Below are 16,335 nucleotides of genomic sequence, written 5' to 3'. Positions count from 1 at the left end.
AATAACTCGCAAATAGCGTCAGCAGCAGCATCACTGTGGGGCAGAGGGTGGGTTTAGTTAGTTAGAGACGGTCGGACGGGCGAAGCTATACAACATGCGCTCGTCAACGCGCGCTGCTGTGCTTCCAGCCTCTCAGCGCGTCGCCGGACTCTCCGTTCGGTTCAGCCTTATTGTCATTAACCCTGCGCTCCACGTCTGTCTTTCGCTCCGTTTCCCACGACTTCTCCAGGTCAGGATGGCGGCGGAGGACCGCGCAGCCGCCGCGGTCACATTCCGGCGAGGAGGTGCTGCTGGTCACCGCGTCCGTCAGAGCGCGTTAAAGGCGACGGACGGCAACTCCACCTGAAGGAGAGGGGGGAGACACATGGAGATGAGCCCCGCCAGATACCGCGCATCGTCGGCGCACGGGAGCGACGCCGTCCGGGTGTCTCTGGGAGGAGGAGACGACATCATGTGGAACAACAGCACCGACCCGGAGGCCACGTCCGATCAGACGGACCCCCTGAGGAGGGAGTGGGTGGTCCGGACGGTGACCGGCTGCCTGCTGTCCCTGCTCATCCTGTGGACCCTGCTGGGGAACATCCTGGTGTGCACCGCGGTGCTGCGCTTCAGGCACCTCCGCTCCAAAGTCACCAACATCTTCATCGTCTCGCTGGCCGTGTCGGACATGTTCGTGGCCGTGCTGGTGATGCCGTGGAAGGCGGTGGCCGAGGTCGCCGGGTACTGGCCCTTCGGCGCCTTCTGCAACATCTGGGTCGCGTTCGACATCATGTGCTCCACCGCGTCCATCCTCAACCTGTGCGTGATCAGCATGGACAGATACTGGGCCATCTCGAGCCCCTTCCGCTACGAGAGGAAGATGACCCAGCGGCTCGCCTTCGTTATGATCAGCGTCACGTGGACCCTGTCCGTGCTCATCTCGTTCATCCCGGTGCAACTCAACTGGCACAAAGCCACCGACGGCGAGCTGATCGCCGTGCGCGATAACAACTACTCCTCCACCAGCAGCGCGCCCGTGGAGGAGAACTGTGACTCGAGCCTCAACGGAGAATACGCCATATCCTCGTCCCTGATCAGCTTCTACATCCCCGTGGCGATCATGATCGTGACCTACACGAGGATCTACCGGATCGCGCAGATCCAGATCAGGAGGATAGCCTCGCTGGAGCGCGCGGCGGAACACGCGCAGAGCTGCAGGAGCAGCAACAGGCTGGAGTACCAGCACCACAACACGCTGAAGACCTCCATCAAGCGGGAGACCAAAGTTCTGAAAACTCTGTCGATCATCATGGGCGTGTTCGTGTGCTGCTGGCTGCCGTTCTTCATCCTGAACTGCATGGTGCCGTTCTGCGACCGGCCGGCCGGGGCCGCGGACAACGGGGATGCGGGTCTCCCGTGCGTCAGCGAGACCACGTTCAACGTGTTCGTGTGGTTCGGCTGGACCAACTCGTCCCTGAACCCCGTCATATACGCGTTCAACGCCGAGTTCAGGAAAGCGTTCGCCAGCCTCCTGGGCTGTCGCAACTTCTGCTCCAATACACCTGTTGAGACCGTCAACATCAGCAACGAGCTGGTGTCCTACAACCAAGACTCTCTCATCCACAAGGAGATCGTCAACGCGTACGTCAACATGATGCCCAACGTGGTCGAGTGTATCGACCACGACCAAGAGACGTTCGACAGACTATCGCAGTTTTCTCACAACAACGACAATGGCACGGACTCGGTGTGTGACCTGGATGACTGCGAGGCGGACATAAGCCTCGACAGGATGTCACCGTTCACACGCAATGGATTACACTGACTTTATATCATCTCGTGTATTATGGCTATACTTTAACGTGATGTTGTTGTGCCGTTGTAAAACAAGTGACGTATCGGTGTTATAGGCCAGTGGTTCTCAACCTTTTCGGGCCGCAACCCCCCAAAAGAATCATATTTGAACTGGGGACCCCCACCTTGACAAGCACTTGGAATGTATGAGTTGAGGTATTACATTTAGTTTAACTCGGTTCCACAGATAAATATTGTGAAAATGGCAGATCTACAAGCTAACAACACCTTGCATTGCGAGGCATTGTGAGCTTATAGATTATTATTTTTTTGCCTCTTTCTTATATTATTTGGCCAATGTTTGACCAGTTTTTATAGTATAGTTTGTTGATTACTTTTGATGCAGCAATGGACTTTTTCTTTTCTTTCCTTTTTGAGGTGTTAAAAAGGTCTTAAAAGTCCTTAAATGATCACTTCACTGTCATCTGGGGACCCCCCAAAATCATTGGGGATCCCCCTGGGGGTCCCGACCCACAGGTTGAGAACCACTGTATAGTGAACAAGTGGAGTCTGTGATCATTTGTTCATGAGGTTGCTTCTGTATATTTGAAGCACAATGTTTTAAAAAGAGTTTACTCATCGCACACACATAGTTGACTGTGTGAGCAGTATTTCATGTCCATCTATTTGGCACATTAAGAGGAAAACGTTTCTATTGTGACGCGTTATGGTTCTGATTTGAAACATGGGCCTATTGCTGCTTCATAACCTTGACAAGGCCAGTGCCCACCTTTCCATTGACTCTAATTATGACAAGCGAAGGTAGGTAGCCTTACAAAACAGAACCATGACAGTTTAATCAATGCAAGCTTTCAACACCTTATTGCCTATTATTCTGGGTCTGAGGACAGTCCAAAACCATTTCTGACAACAAGGGAATGTGTTGCAAGATTTATCGTCTTCTTTCGGCTAATTCCCATCAGGGGTCGCCACAGCGGAACATCTGGTTGGTTGCAAGATTTGTATGGCGTTTAAATTCATGTTATGCCAAATGCAGTATTAAAGAGCACATCAAAGTGGACCCTGGAGCACAAAACTCACCAGAAGGTGGATTGCACATAATGCACATGGGCACAGAGGAATAGTGTCTCTCTGATGACACAAAACTAGAAAACGTAAAAATAAACAAATGCCATGAGATCTATCAGTTTTGTTTAAAAAAAAAAGTGGACATTTAGAACATTTGGATGGAATGAGTGGAACGTGGATAAAACATTTTTTTCCAGCGTGTTTCATCCGAGATCAATAAAGGTTTCAAGGAATAAAATAATAGTCTACAGCAGTGGTTCTCAAAGTGGGGTCCAGGGACCCCCAGGGTCACTTGAGGGGTTCCAATTGGACCTTTACAGGTCTGTAACGCTGAGAGTGTACAAATGGAACCAAATGGACCCTTACAGTTACAGATCCATTTGGTTCCATTTGTACACTGACACGTAGGATTTTATAGTGTAGATTGGGGTCCCAGAGATGAGAAAAAGGCATCAAATGGGGGTCCATATATCAAACTGGGGGTCCTTGAAAAGTTTGAGAACCACTGGTCTGCATCTCTTGGTGAGGTGCAGTATAGGAATTCAACACACATGGGATCACTGCTGAGGCCCAAGGAGAGGATGTCTGTCTCAGCCCGCAATGCATCACCTGCACACCTCCATCTTTATACTGTACAGATAACCTGATCTGATATGAATGTATTCTACTGTCCTTTGAACAGTGAAGTGTGTCACCGTTTGTCTAATAAAAAGCTGTCATGCTGGAAGGAAGACAATGCTCTGGTATCTCAATACTTTTACAGTAGGAGGGGCTGGGATGCTTGGAACAGGGGCACATTAAGGACAGTGCCTTTAATACATATCGTATTTAAAATACTTAAAGGTGCACCTCACGTATTTGCAACATTATCTTCATATAATTGGTCCTCACTAATGCTCATTATAAGATGGCACAATTTCCGTCTACTGTGTCTCATTGGTGGACCATGACATGTTGAGAAAGCTGCCTACCAATGACATCGATTCCAAGCTAATTGAAACTACAGTCTGTTTCCTGGAAAGTTATCATGCAGGTCATTATTGAGAAATAAACCCTGTCTTATCTTGAAGGGGTTTATTTCTCAATAATGACCTGTGGCTGCTCCCCATTGATTATCCCGCTTATTACACAGCTAATCTTTTTTATAAATTGACCCAAACAAACAAAACAAATGAGTTCATTGCTTATGGTAATGAAAGTAGTCCATTAATTTATGCCAGGTGCGTCCAATGCAACACGTTGCCTCGGAAAACAACGGAAAGTGTTAATGCATTGTGTATTTCTGGCTTCAAATGTTTTCAAAAACATTCTTGAGAGCAAAGTTTAGCTGTAAATGACATTGTGTGTTGTTTTTTAATGTATCTGCCATGTTGGATACGGCATACAATCAAGCAGCACAGATTGATATGAGCAGGTGCTCTGAGCCTTTGATCAGACAGCAGTCTGTTGAGTTCAGCGGTCATTATTCAAAACTAACTTACCACTGCATTCAGTGATTGACCAATCAGAATCAAGCAGAAGTCATTGTTCTTGCATTCACACAAAAACAACTGTCCATATATCCCTGCTCTGAGACAGAGAGTGATTAGACAGAAATGGTGCCATCTTAATGAGCATTAGTGAGTACCATTTATACGAAGATAGGTTGAAAATGGGTGAAGTGCTCCTTTAATAATAACATATACGGTACTTGGAAAGCTTTTTTTTTGGCCTATCACTTGATGCTATAGCTGTCAATACTTGTTGATAGTTAGCACAGGAGTACAAATTGTGTCTGCTCTTCTTCAGTTGGGACAGTTAGCCCATGATGGGACGGTTGAGGCAGAACTGTTCCTACCAGAAAAGATTCTAGGATCATCATACCTTTGGTAATCTACAGTTCCTTGCAAAAGTGTACAACTCCCCCTGACAAATCACAAATTTTGCTGGATAACAATTAATACTTCAATACATTTCTATATTAGTTTTTTATTTTACAGTAAAATAGTAGGTTAACAAATAACAAATAACTAACCTGAGTTTTACGCCACTATATAACACACACACACACACACACACACACACACACACACACACACACACACACACACACACACACACACACACACACACACACACACACACACACACACACACACACACACACACACACACACACACACACACACACACACACACACACTGTATACTGTACATCAGGGTATTCAACTAGGTTAGGCAGGAGGCCACAATTGTATAATGACTTGAAGTCATTACAAAATAACAAAATGTTGGTTAGGTCCGATAGGACACAACAATGGACATATTATGTTCATTATGGTAACTTATTAGGGCCTGCTTCATACTGCATTGATCCATTTTGATGTTTGATAGGATTTCTGTGCCAGACAGTCCTTTGTAATGCACAAGCTTAGATTTTGTTAAGAAAAGGGGAAGAAGATATTTAATTGTGTTCTGTGCATGGGTCTCTGGCATGGAAGCGTCTTTGTGAGAAGAGCATTGGCAAGGTGAAGTGTTTACATGTTCTTATGAATGAAAGATTTTTGCATTGTGTTTATTTTTTGAGCACCTGGGTGATAAGAGCACAAGCTTATGTTGTGTTTGAAGTGGATGAAGATGGAAAAGATGGAAGAACAGAATATACACAAAACTAACACGTACAAGCCAATGGATACATAAGGAGAAAAATGTATATACGTTTCTGATGGATGAACTGCACTCAAAACTAGAGTAGAGAAGTAGTAGAAGTAGACAACATTTCTGGCTGCTTTGTTTCTTGGTACTATGAAATGGTCTTTATACTTTTACTTTTGATACTTAATACATTTTAACACCAGATTTCTTAAGTACATAATGAAGTGAGCTACTTTAACACTTTTACCCAAGTGATGTTCTTATGGTTGACTTACTCACCAAAGATTACATTTACCCGCTCTTGGGTTCTTGTCTTGATTGCAAATGCCGTACTGGTAGGTGTTGTGACCCTGAGTGAGTCACTAACTCCTCCATTCTAAATAGTAGCCAACATTTTATTCTTATATGTTAATGGTTGATTAAGCATTAACAAGCTTCGGTTAATGGTTATGAAAAAAAAACATTCAAAATGGTCATCCTGTAACAACCAACCATCTAATAAATGTGTTTTATTTAAATTTTACATTGGAACATGGAACATGTTCCAGGGGCCACAAGAAATCTCTGCTGGGGCCAGATTTGGCCCGCGGGCCGCCAGTATGCTCAGGTATTCTGCCACTGTGTATTCTCTGTTTAGGGCCAAATAGTATTCTAACTTGCTTTGCTTTTGGGTTGCTTCTTTCCAATCTGTCAGATAGATTTATTTTTACCGTCTTAACATTTAGTTTAGTCCTGTGGGTTTCCTGCCTGGTGGCTCTGCTTATAGAGCCACCAGGTTTTTGCACAGAGTCCCAAGACCAACTGCATGGCTGAGTGGGCATAGAGTTTCTCTCTAGGTGAGGGCTTTGTAATGGAGGGTGTCTGGGTAACTTTCTTTTAGGTGGTTATACATTTTTAATGCTCTTTTAATCTTTCTTTTATAATGAGTTGGTATCGTCCTAATTCTGCTCTGGTGCATCATTTGGTAATTTCCTTTGATCTGGAGCATGGATTTGCTGAATTCCGTGTGCACTGCAGGGTCTGAATTTAGTATTTATCACATTTTTCAAGATCTTGGTTGGCAAGTGGTCCCCAGATCTCGCAACCATAGAGGGAAATTCAACCTATCACAGAGTCTAATATTTTTTTTTGCCAGGTTTTAATTGAAATGTCTAGTTTGATGTTTCTTTTATTGGCATAGAAAGCTCTTCTTGCCTATCTCTCAGTTTGTTCGCAGCTTGGTATTACTTTACCTGTATTGCTGATGTTTAGGCCAATGCAGGTATAGTTTTTTGTTTGTCCCGGGGCAATTGTATTTAGAAAGAATTGCTGATGGCTGTGTCTTTTTTGAAATATTATAATTTTAGTCTTGGTTAGATCCACTGCCAGGACCTAGCCTGGTAAACCCTCCCTCCAGAAATCTCATTTCCATTTACCACCCTAGTCACAGACTGTTCAGAACCCTACAACGACCGCGACCGGGCAAGGGGACCTATCGCAGTATCAAGAGTTCCACCACCAGGTTCTGGAATAGTTTTAACCCGGCTGCTGTCAGAATGCTGAATGAAGCATGAGCCCCTTTCCAGCAGCCTGACAATAGGCGGTACTGCCCAGCTGGCTGCAGACTTTTCTGGCTCTTCCTGAATACACCTGTGGATTATTATACCAGGAAATGACTTGGATTTATGAGGAATCATACCAGCGGAAAAAAAACCTTTAAGTGTACAGTTTGTGACAAAAGCTTTAGTCAATGCTAATCTTAAGAAACACATGTTGATACACACAGGAGAAAGGGCTTTAATTGTACTCTTTGTGGCAAAAGCTTTAGTCAATGCTAAAGATTACTTTTTGTTGCTCTCCTTCATGGAGCTACTTGCGGATTATACCAGGGTCAGTCCACCTTAGGTGAACACGCACTGACCCTCTGCACCTTAATCCCCATGTATAACGCACAATCTTTTTTTATTTATTTTTTTATTACTGCGCTCTTTTCTCTCTAAGCACCTTAGCGTCTATAAGTATATCATGCACAGTATACATACATTGCTGCTATGCTCAGGCACCTTAGTTTGTCTCTTATCTCAGGTACTTTGTAAATATGTAGATAACTTGTTTTTGGCCTTCTATTGTTCTCTGTTGATCTCCTTCCCACTTAACCCCCTACCCCTCTTCTTTTTCTCTCTCCCCACTCTTCTTTCTACGGAATTTAACGTTGCGATGGGAGTGTTGTACAAAAACGAATTTCACCCACTTTTTTACCTTGTAAACCTGTGATGTGACAATAAACCTGATTCTGATTCTGATTCTGATTTGATTTCTGGAGTGAGTCTGGCCTGATCCGCCTTTCTGCAATATTGGCTCTGTACGCCGCAGGGACGAGCCTATCAGCGTCGTCGCTCATCGTTCTGTGATTGACAGCGACAGTTGGCCAATCAGGTGGCGAGTTCGAGTGAGCCCGAATGAAGCCGAGTGCAGCCTGAGTGCCTCCGACAAAAGACGAACGGCAGCCATTGTTGTTGTCCGAGTGCCTTCACTGTTTACTTTCGTTTTTAAAACGGTGTCAAACTTTTTTGATGCACGGAATTTACTATTAACATATCGTTTGGATAGAATTTAGTTGTTTAACTTCATATATGTGGTCAGTTAATCATGACAGAGCCTATTTAAAAATATAAATTTAGAGAACCGGCAGGGGCGGGGAGTGACACGCATGTATCCCAATAAGGCAACCTATTTTGGGCATGGCCGTCTCAAAAGTCCCGTTGCGTCACATAGTCTGGAGGTGGTAAAAATGAACTGCTGATTGGCTGAAGGGGAAAAACGATTATTGGTTGAAGGGGTTGTCAGTCAACGGTATTACTCCCGCCCAACTCCAGCCCACAGCCAATATTGCAGAAAGGCGGATCAGGCCAGACTCACTCCAGAAATCAAATGGAAATGAGATTTCTGGAGGGAGGGTTTACCAGGCTAGCCAGGACCCACGTCTGGGAGATTTTGTGCAGGAGATAAAGTTGCTGCTGTAGTCCTTCCTTGGTTGGAGACAGCAGCACCAAATCAACTGCAAACAGTAACCTTATTTTATGAGGTGAGGGAATTTAACATTTAGAATTAATATGTGTAGGGAGCTCGGGTAGCACAGTGGTAAAGTGCCTGCCCACCACTGCGGGGCCAGAAGGGATTTGTGGGTTCGAATCCGTTGTGGTGCATGCGGCATCGTCAAGCATCTATACGAACACAATTGTCAATTGCCTTAATTGGCCACACACGTGTGTGGGGAGGAATCAATTGGCATAACAACTACATTGGGGAGAAAAGGGGTAAAAAACACAACAAATATAAATAAAGTATGTGTGGAAACCAGGGGAAACATAACCTTAATAACTGCAATAGAGGCTGCATCATATACATGATACTTCTCCAGTCTGAATTCACCTATTAGGCCTAATTTGAACAAATATTGTTTTGCGTGCCAAGTATAAAGTGACATCCAAAGACTTAGTGATGAAATAGAAGATGAAATTTTAACACACACACACACACACACACACACACACACACACACACACACACACACACACACACACACACACACACACACACACACACACACACACACACACACACACACACACACACATATTTCAAGTTTTTTTCCCTTCTTTTCTTATTTTTATTTTTTTAAATGTTCAGTTTTTCCACTCAGGTGTTTTTATGTGCAAATCAAAAATGTGCATCAAAACAGGTTGATGGAAACCCAACTAGCCCCCCGCTGACATCATTCACAATCCCTATATAATTGGATTAAGACCCTTAAGCCCCCCAACTCCAGATGCCCCCAGAGGCAGTCAACAGTCATGCAAAGTCAGCTTTGATGTTTTTTTGTTTTTTTGTTTATTTACGCATTTTCCAGTAAGAGAAACTGAGAATGATCATAGATGCCATACAACAGTGATGAACTACTACTGCTCACGACTGCAAGACAAGCCTGATCACCTCAGTTTTCTTCTTCAGCTTTCTGAAGGGAAATCCCTTGAATCCTTTCAGAGTTTACAGCATTTGTTGAGCATTTCATTTCCTATTTTCACCTGCATCTTTGTTTCTGTTTTTTATCCAGTTGAAAAGAAAGGGTTCATGTCTATTTACCTCCCTCAGATGGAGATCAATCCGACAGGCGAGGATCTGGGAGCCCTGAGGCTGAGTGTGTTTGCTGAAACCACAATATCAGGGCTTTGATCCCTTGTTGCAGTGTACCACATGTGTAGGGCTGATTTAAAAGGTGGACATTCAGCCATGACAGTGGCTCTGAGTTGCAATGATGGGGAGAAATACTTGGGAGTATTTGGGACTTAAGTAAAAGTAGCAACACCACAGTGTAAAAATACCCTGTTACAAGTGACATTCTTCTCTTACTTCAGTCCAAAAGTATTGGCTTTAAAATATACTTTTAGTAGCAAAACTAAAAGCAGCCTACTCATTATGCAGAATTCTCATTTCAGAATCATCATGTTATTGCAATATAAATATTGATCGTTAAAGGTAGGGTAAGTGATATTTTTTGGTTAAAACAAAAAGTATTTTGTTAAAAGGTTAAAATACTATATTCTGATAGTAATCATTGCTATAGAGTGTTTTCTCAGTAACAGTGAGAATGAATTTTCTGTTTATTAAAGAGCTGGAGAGAAGGGGAGACTCCTCCCCTTCTCTCCAGCTCTTTAATAAACAGAAAATTCATTTTTCAGTAGGTGTCAAAATCTCAACCAATCAGGAGAAAGTACCCATTTTTAAGCTTAATTTGTATAGTGTTCCAGTTCCAATTTTGCCTGCTCATTTCTTAGTGTCATCACTTCCAATTTCACTTGTTTAATCTGTATCCTGATTGAGGATATAGAGCTATTTAACAATTATTTTAACCAACGCAAATCAGTTACCCTACCTTTAACTGCTTGAGCCTATACCTTGTCCATTTCAAAATAACCAGACTACAAACTCACAATGTGTCGCATCACAAAGCATTGTAAGCTTGTAGGTCTGTTATTTTTTTTAAATGTTTGAAGATTTTGTATCAATAATTTGATGAATAATTACTAAATTATTCAAAGCTGTCAAATGAGTGTAGAAATGTACTAGGTTACTTTACACCAGTGGTTCTCAAAGTGGGGTAGGCTGTATATTTTTCTTCCAAGAAAAAAACATTAGAACATTTATTTTCTTTAAAAAAACGTTTTGTATTTCCACTCAGTTTGTATGTGCAAATCAAACATGTGCATCAAAACAGGTTGATGGAAACCCAACTAACCCCCCACTGTCATCATTCACAATCCCAATATAATTGGATTAAGACCCTTAAGCCCCCCAACTCCAGACGCCCCCAGAGGCTCAACAGTCAGCTTTGATGTTTTTTTTGTTTGTTTGTTTATTTACACATTTTCCTGACCAGGGACCTCCAGGGGTCCTTGGGGATGTTCCAGGGGGCCCCCAGCTAAATGTGTTAATACAGCATCACAATCATTTGAACTACTTTATCCATTTATATGTTGGCTGTTCAAAAATAGCAGATGTACAAGTTCACAACGTATTACAAAGTGACGCGCTGCGATCTTGTACATCTGCTATTTTTTATTTTATTTTTTTAAATCTCAAAAATGTTGAATAAATGGGATTTATGTTTACACAAATCTTATCTTCTGGGGGTCCCTGGCACAAAACCTTTTCAGATGGGGGTCCACGGCCAAGTACATATCAATTTGGGGGTCCTTGACATGACTGTTTGACGCACACACACACACACACACACACACACACACACACACACACACACACACACACACACACACACACACACACACACACACACACACACACACACACACACACACACACACTCACGCATGCACCTACATGTGTGCGGGTGCACATGCAAGCACACGCACGCACACACACACACACACACACACACACACACACACACACACACACACACACACACACACACACACACACACACACACACACACACACACACACACACACACACACACACACACACACACAGTGTATTGTGTTTTCTAACTTACAACAGTCACTCTGCATTCTCAGCGTGTTTCTTTCCATCTTTATATTCAAGTGATTCCTCACAAACTTTTTGAACAGCACCGTGGGCTAGTTTCCTGTTTCATGTACTTCCAAGTTGGGCAGAGTGATGATAGGGACTTAATTCTCAAAGTGCGTTAACCTAGAGTTAAGGTAGATGCATAGTCCACCAGTTCGGTTCGGGAGGGCCGGCTCTCCAAAACTAAAAAAACGAAACAAAAAACAAACATCCGACAGGCAAATGCCAATTCTTTCTGCCACACAACACTTCTGTGTTTTGAAAGCCAGAACCCGGCTCGTGCTGTTGGTTGCTTGAACGAGCCACTGACTGAAGCAGTGTACACTACAGCCAGCACTGGAACTGATACACCTGGATATCGTGTTGCGCTGTGGGAAATTTGTGCCGAAGGTATGGAGGTTTTGCCCTTTCTTGCAATAGGTTGTGTTTATGAATGGTCCCTATAGAGAGAGATTTCAGAGGTGTTTGTACATCCTGGAAGTTGGCTTGTGAGACTAGCACAGCCAACGTCTCTCAGTTAAACTATCGCTATGCTTTTCACGGCTGGCAGAATGAACCGGGGCTGAATATGGAAACAAAACTGCCCGCAAAAAGTTTGGAAACTTAACTTTGGTCAATTATTTCTCCCCTATAAAACACAATTGGTATTGTGTTTTATATATTTTTTATTGTTGATTAGTCACCTTTACAACGAGGTATAGCTTGTAAGGATCAGGCATTCGTGGAATGAGCAACACAGCTAAACGTGTGGGTAGCGCCCCCCCAAACATTTGCCGGCAGGTGTGTGCTCAGGCATAGATATATATAAAGGCTAGATGGCTCAAGGGGGCGGCGCAAGCGTAGCTCAACCGCGGCCATCTTGCGACGGTCACTCATAACATTATGTCTATGGTGCATATACTTTGAAATAACCATAGCGTGCTCAATTTTCATCCGATTTTCAAACGGTTTGGTGTTTTGTAAACACCAATGATGTAGTTATGATACTGCATACTTATAATTATAATCATGTTTTTTTTTTTAATACAATAATATCATAACTACATCATTGGTGTTTACAAAACACCAAACCGTTTGAAAATCGGATGAAAATTGAGCACGCTATGGTTATTTCAAAGTATATGCACCATAGACATAATGTTATGAATGACCGTCCCAAGATGGCCGCCATGTGGCGACGTCGTACTCCATTGGCCAGCAGCGCGGGTGAGTCATCTAGCCTTTATATATATCTATGTGCTCAGGTGCCAGTGACAGGTGTGTGACTGGCACCTGAGCATGGGTTCTGCAACTTTGTTGAGTTTGTGTATGCTCCAAGCAGCAACACTGCCCCCATGGAAAGATGCCACATTTGTCCCATCAGGATAAGGCCTGTGCAATAGGGCAAGTGGAAGCTGGTGTTCCGTTATGCAGAGTGGCAGCATTATTTGGTGTCAGTCCTGGTTCCAAACTTAGGACCAAGTTCTGTGAGACTGGTGAAGTCAATGAACCGGTCTTCTTGAACACCCAAGAAGACCGGTTGCTTCCCTTGCTTCACTGAGGAACCATAGGTTTTCTTCCAGAGATGTACAGGCAAGATTTGCACAACGGTACCAAAGACAGATGTCAAAGGACCCATGCACAGGTGCCAGTCACACACCTGTGACTGGCACACACCTGCCTGCAAATGGTACCAGGGCTGACATCAAATAATGCGTAATCTGCATAACGGAACACCAGTTTCACTTGCCCTATTGCACAGGCCTTATCCTGAAGGAACAAACATGGCATATTTCCATGGGGGCAGTGATGCAGCTTGAAGCATACACAAACTCAACAAAGTCGCAAGACCCATACTCAGGTGTCAGTCACACACCTGTGACTGGCACACACCTCTCAGCAAGTGTATGCTGGCAGGTCGCTCAAAATGAGAGCGATTATCAACATTAGCATATTGCGGTATTTTGGCATTTTTTGGGGTGCTACCCACACGTTTAGCGGTGTTTATCATTACACGAATGTCCGATCCTTACAAGCTGTACCTCGTTGTAAAGGTCAACGAGAAAAACAAATATAAAACAGAATACCAATTGGTATTGTTAAAGGGGAGAAATAATTGACCAAATTTAAGTTTCCAAACTTTTTGTGGGTAGTTTTATATCACGCCAACGTGAACATTTGACCAACTTCAGATCAATCACAGTAGCTAAGCTACGGTGTTTATACCTCCTGGAAGTTGGCTCGTGAGACTAGTACAGCCAACGTCTCTTCTAAACATATACCGCTGCAAGCGCTCGGGTGATGCAGTGGTAAAGTATCTGTACACCGCCGCGGAAGAGAGAAAAAAAAGTACACCACTACTTGCTTTCACTGCTGCCAGTGAATAAAGATGGGCTGAATGTGGAAACAAAAGTAAATATATCACACCAACAGGAACGTTCTGACCTAATCACAGTAGCCGGCTAGTGAGAACATCTTGGAGGCGTAGAACAACTGAAAGAAGTTTAGAGACCGCCCACATGAGGCCCTAAATGACGTCATGTAGCCCACTGAACTAAACTGACATATTCTGTTCTGGTGCTTTGAGCTTTACATATACTGTAAAGCCCAAAGCACCAGAACAGAATATGTTAGTTTAGTTCGGCTTTATTACTTTGTTTGTTTATTTAGAGGGGACAGAGCATAATGAACAGTGCATTATATCGCAATGTAAAACACCGGATTTAGCAGTGATGCAAATTTCCACAGTAAACATACCGTAGAACCAGGAACATTACAATACATTTACAACAAAACAACAGAGCACACAGTAAGTAGTACATCGTTACAATAAACACCATAAATAGTACAAATATATTACAAAACGCAGTTTCAAGCTAAAAAGGATTTACAGTTAGTCCGAGACCATGCAGCCTTATTATACATGGTTGCAGGATTGGCGCTCACATTTTTCTACGGCAAGTTTAAAAGCAGTGAAAGTTGGACAGTCTCGGATGGTAGCTGTTGTTAGGTCATCCACTGACCAAACAGAGTAATATCCTTCCATGTTCCCATTTAATTTAGCAATAAAATACATATTGAGTAACAAAATATACTAGTAAATCAAAACTTAACCACAACGAAGATAGATTTAAATCAGACACACTCACGCACACATGCGCGTACATGTGTTCACGCACACACACAGTTAACGTCGTGCTTGGTCAGTTTATCTTTTGGACATGTCAAATGAAAGGTTGTGCAGGATAGCCTGTGTGTGAGTTTATCCCCAAAAGGTGTGAGGTCAGGCAACATGTTGTCAAATGAAATGTGTCCATGTCCCCCCCCCCCCCACACACACACACACACACACACACACACACACACACACACACACACACACACACACACACACACACACACACACACACACACACACACACACACACACACACACACACAGACACACACACGTACGCACGCACCAAGATTATTATAGTTTCAATTTATTTCTTTTTTTGTGTTAGTTTTTTTATTGTAACATGGGGTAGTCAGGGCCGAACTTCAAAAAGCTCAGAAAAGTTGCTAAAATAGCAGATCTACAAGCTCGTCGAGATAAGAGGCCTTGTGATTTTGTAAATCTGCTATTTTTTTAAGAAACATACGATACTGACAAAGACTAAAACTAAGGACATTTCTCTATGGTTGTAGTTAGTATTGAAAACAAAACAGTTTCAGTTAGTTAACGTTTTTCTATTTGTGTATATGCCACACACACACACACACACACACACACACACATACACACACACACACACACACACACACACACACACACACACACACACACACACACACACACACACACACACACACACACACACACACACACACACACAGTACATACATGCCACAACAAAGGAATCACATCATGGAGAGAGGTCACTGAATGGGAGCATACAATAATTGCCATGATGTAGCACAATGATCATTATCATAAAAGCCATCATCAGTACACAGCAAGCCAGAGTACTTAATGCCTGGTGCTCCCATAATGCGTTGCTGTCGGGCAGAAACCTCTTATCTCCATATTTCAACTTCTTATGTTTTTTTTATAAACTATGCCCTACTTCATCATAATGCAGTGCCACACAATCACAAAGGTAGCTAAAATACCCAATCTACAAGCTCACAACGCGTTGCAACATGGCGCAACGCGACACATTGTGAGCTTGTAGATCTGCTACTTTTGCTATTTTTGAATATTTTTTAAGTGAAAGTGACAACGGTTAATTCTGTCTGCGGGGTTTGTACTAAACCAATGAAAAGTATAAACCAGAGCTTGTGACTAATAGTTACTACATTGCAACATTGGACCCATTGGAACACAACACAGGTTATTTTTTCCCATTTCCTGAGAAGTAACGGTTTTGGACATACACGGTTTCCGCCCGACAGCAGCGAATGCCATGTTCATTACAGCACGTACCACCGGTGAGTCACTGATGCTCACTGCAGGCCGGATAACTGCGGTGAGCATCGATGTCTCTTCCATTCCATCACTTCACAGAAGGGCTGCAACTGTCGATTATTAGCGATTGTTCCATGGATTCAGCATCAAAATCTGTCACGGCCCGCTCCTCGACTTTTGGACTATGACCATCAACTTGGACATTTTGTTTGCCTGTTTGGGTTAGGTGTTTCGTTTTGTTTGGGTGATTTATCGGTTTTCTTGTTTAGTTCTGTAGCTCTGTGTTCTGTGTCTAATACTGTAGGTCTGGAGTTCTGTTAGT

At 43.2% G+C, this 16,335-nt stretch overlaps 1 protein-coding gene across 1 annotated transcript; it reads left to right on the top strand.

Moving 5' to 3' along the window:
- Positions 1-157: 157 nt before the first annotated feature.
- On the top strand, positions 158-1,906 carry drd5a (dopamine receptor D5a). The gene has a single exon (XM_084062386.1). It carries the CDS (start codon positions 365-367, stop codon positions 1,802-1,804), a length of 1,440 nt encoding a protein of 479 aa, XP_083918512.1. The 5' UTR covers positions 158-364; the 3' UTR covers positions 1,805-1,906.
- The last annotated feature ends 14,429 nt before the right edge of the window (positions 1,907-16,335 follow it).

Source organism: Gymnoscopelus microlampas (assembly GCF_963454915.1).
Source record: "Gymnoscopelus microlampas genome assembly, chromosome: 7".
NCBI classification, from domain to species: Eukaryota; Metazoa; Chordata; class Actinopteri; order Myctophiformes; family Myctophidae; genus Gymnoscopelus; species Gymnoscopelus microlampas.
The sequence above is the reverse complement of the archived record's forward strand: the minus strand, read 5'-3'. Positions and strand labels throughout refer to the sequence as shown.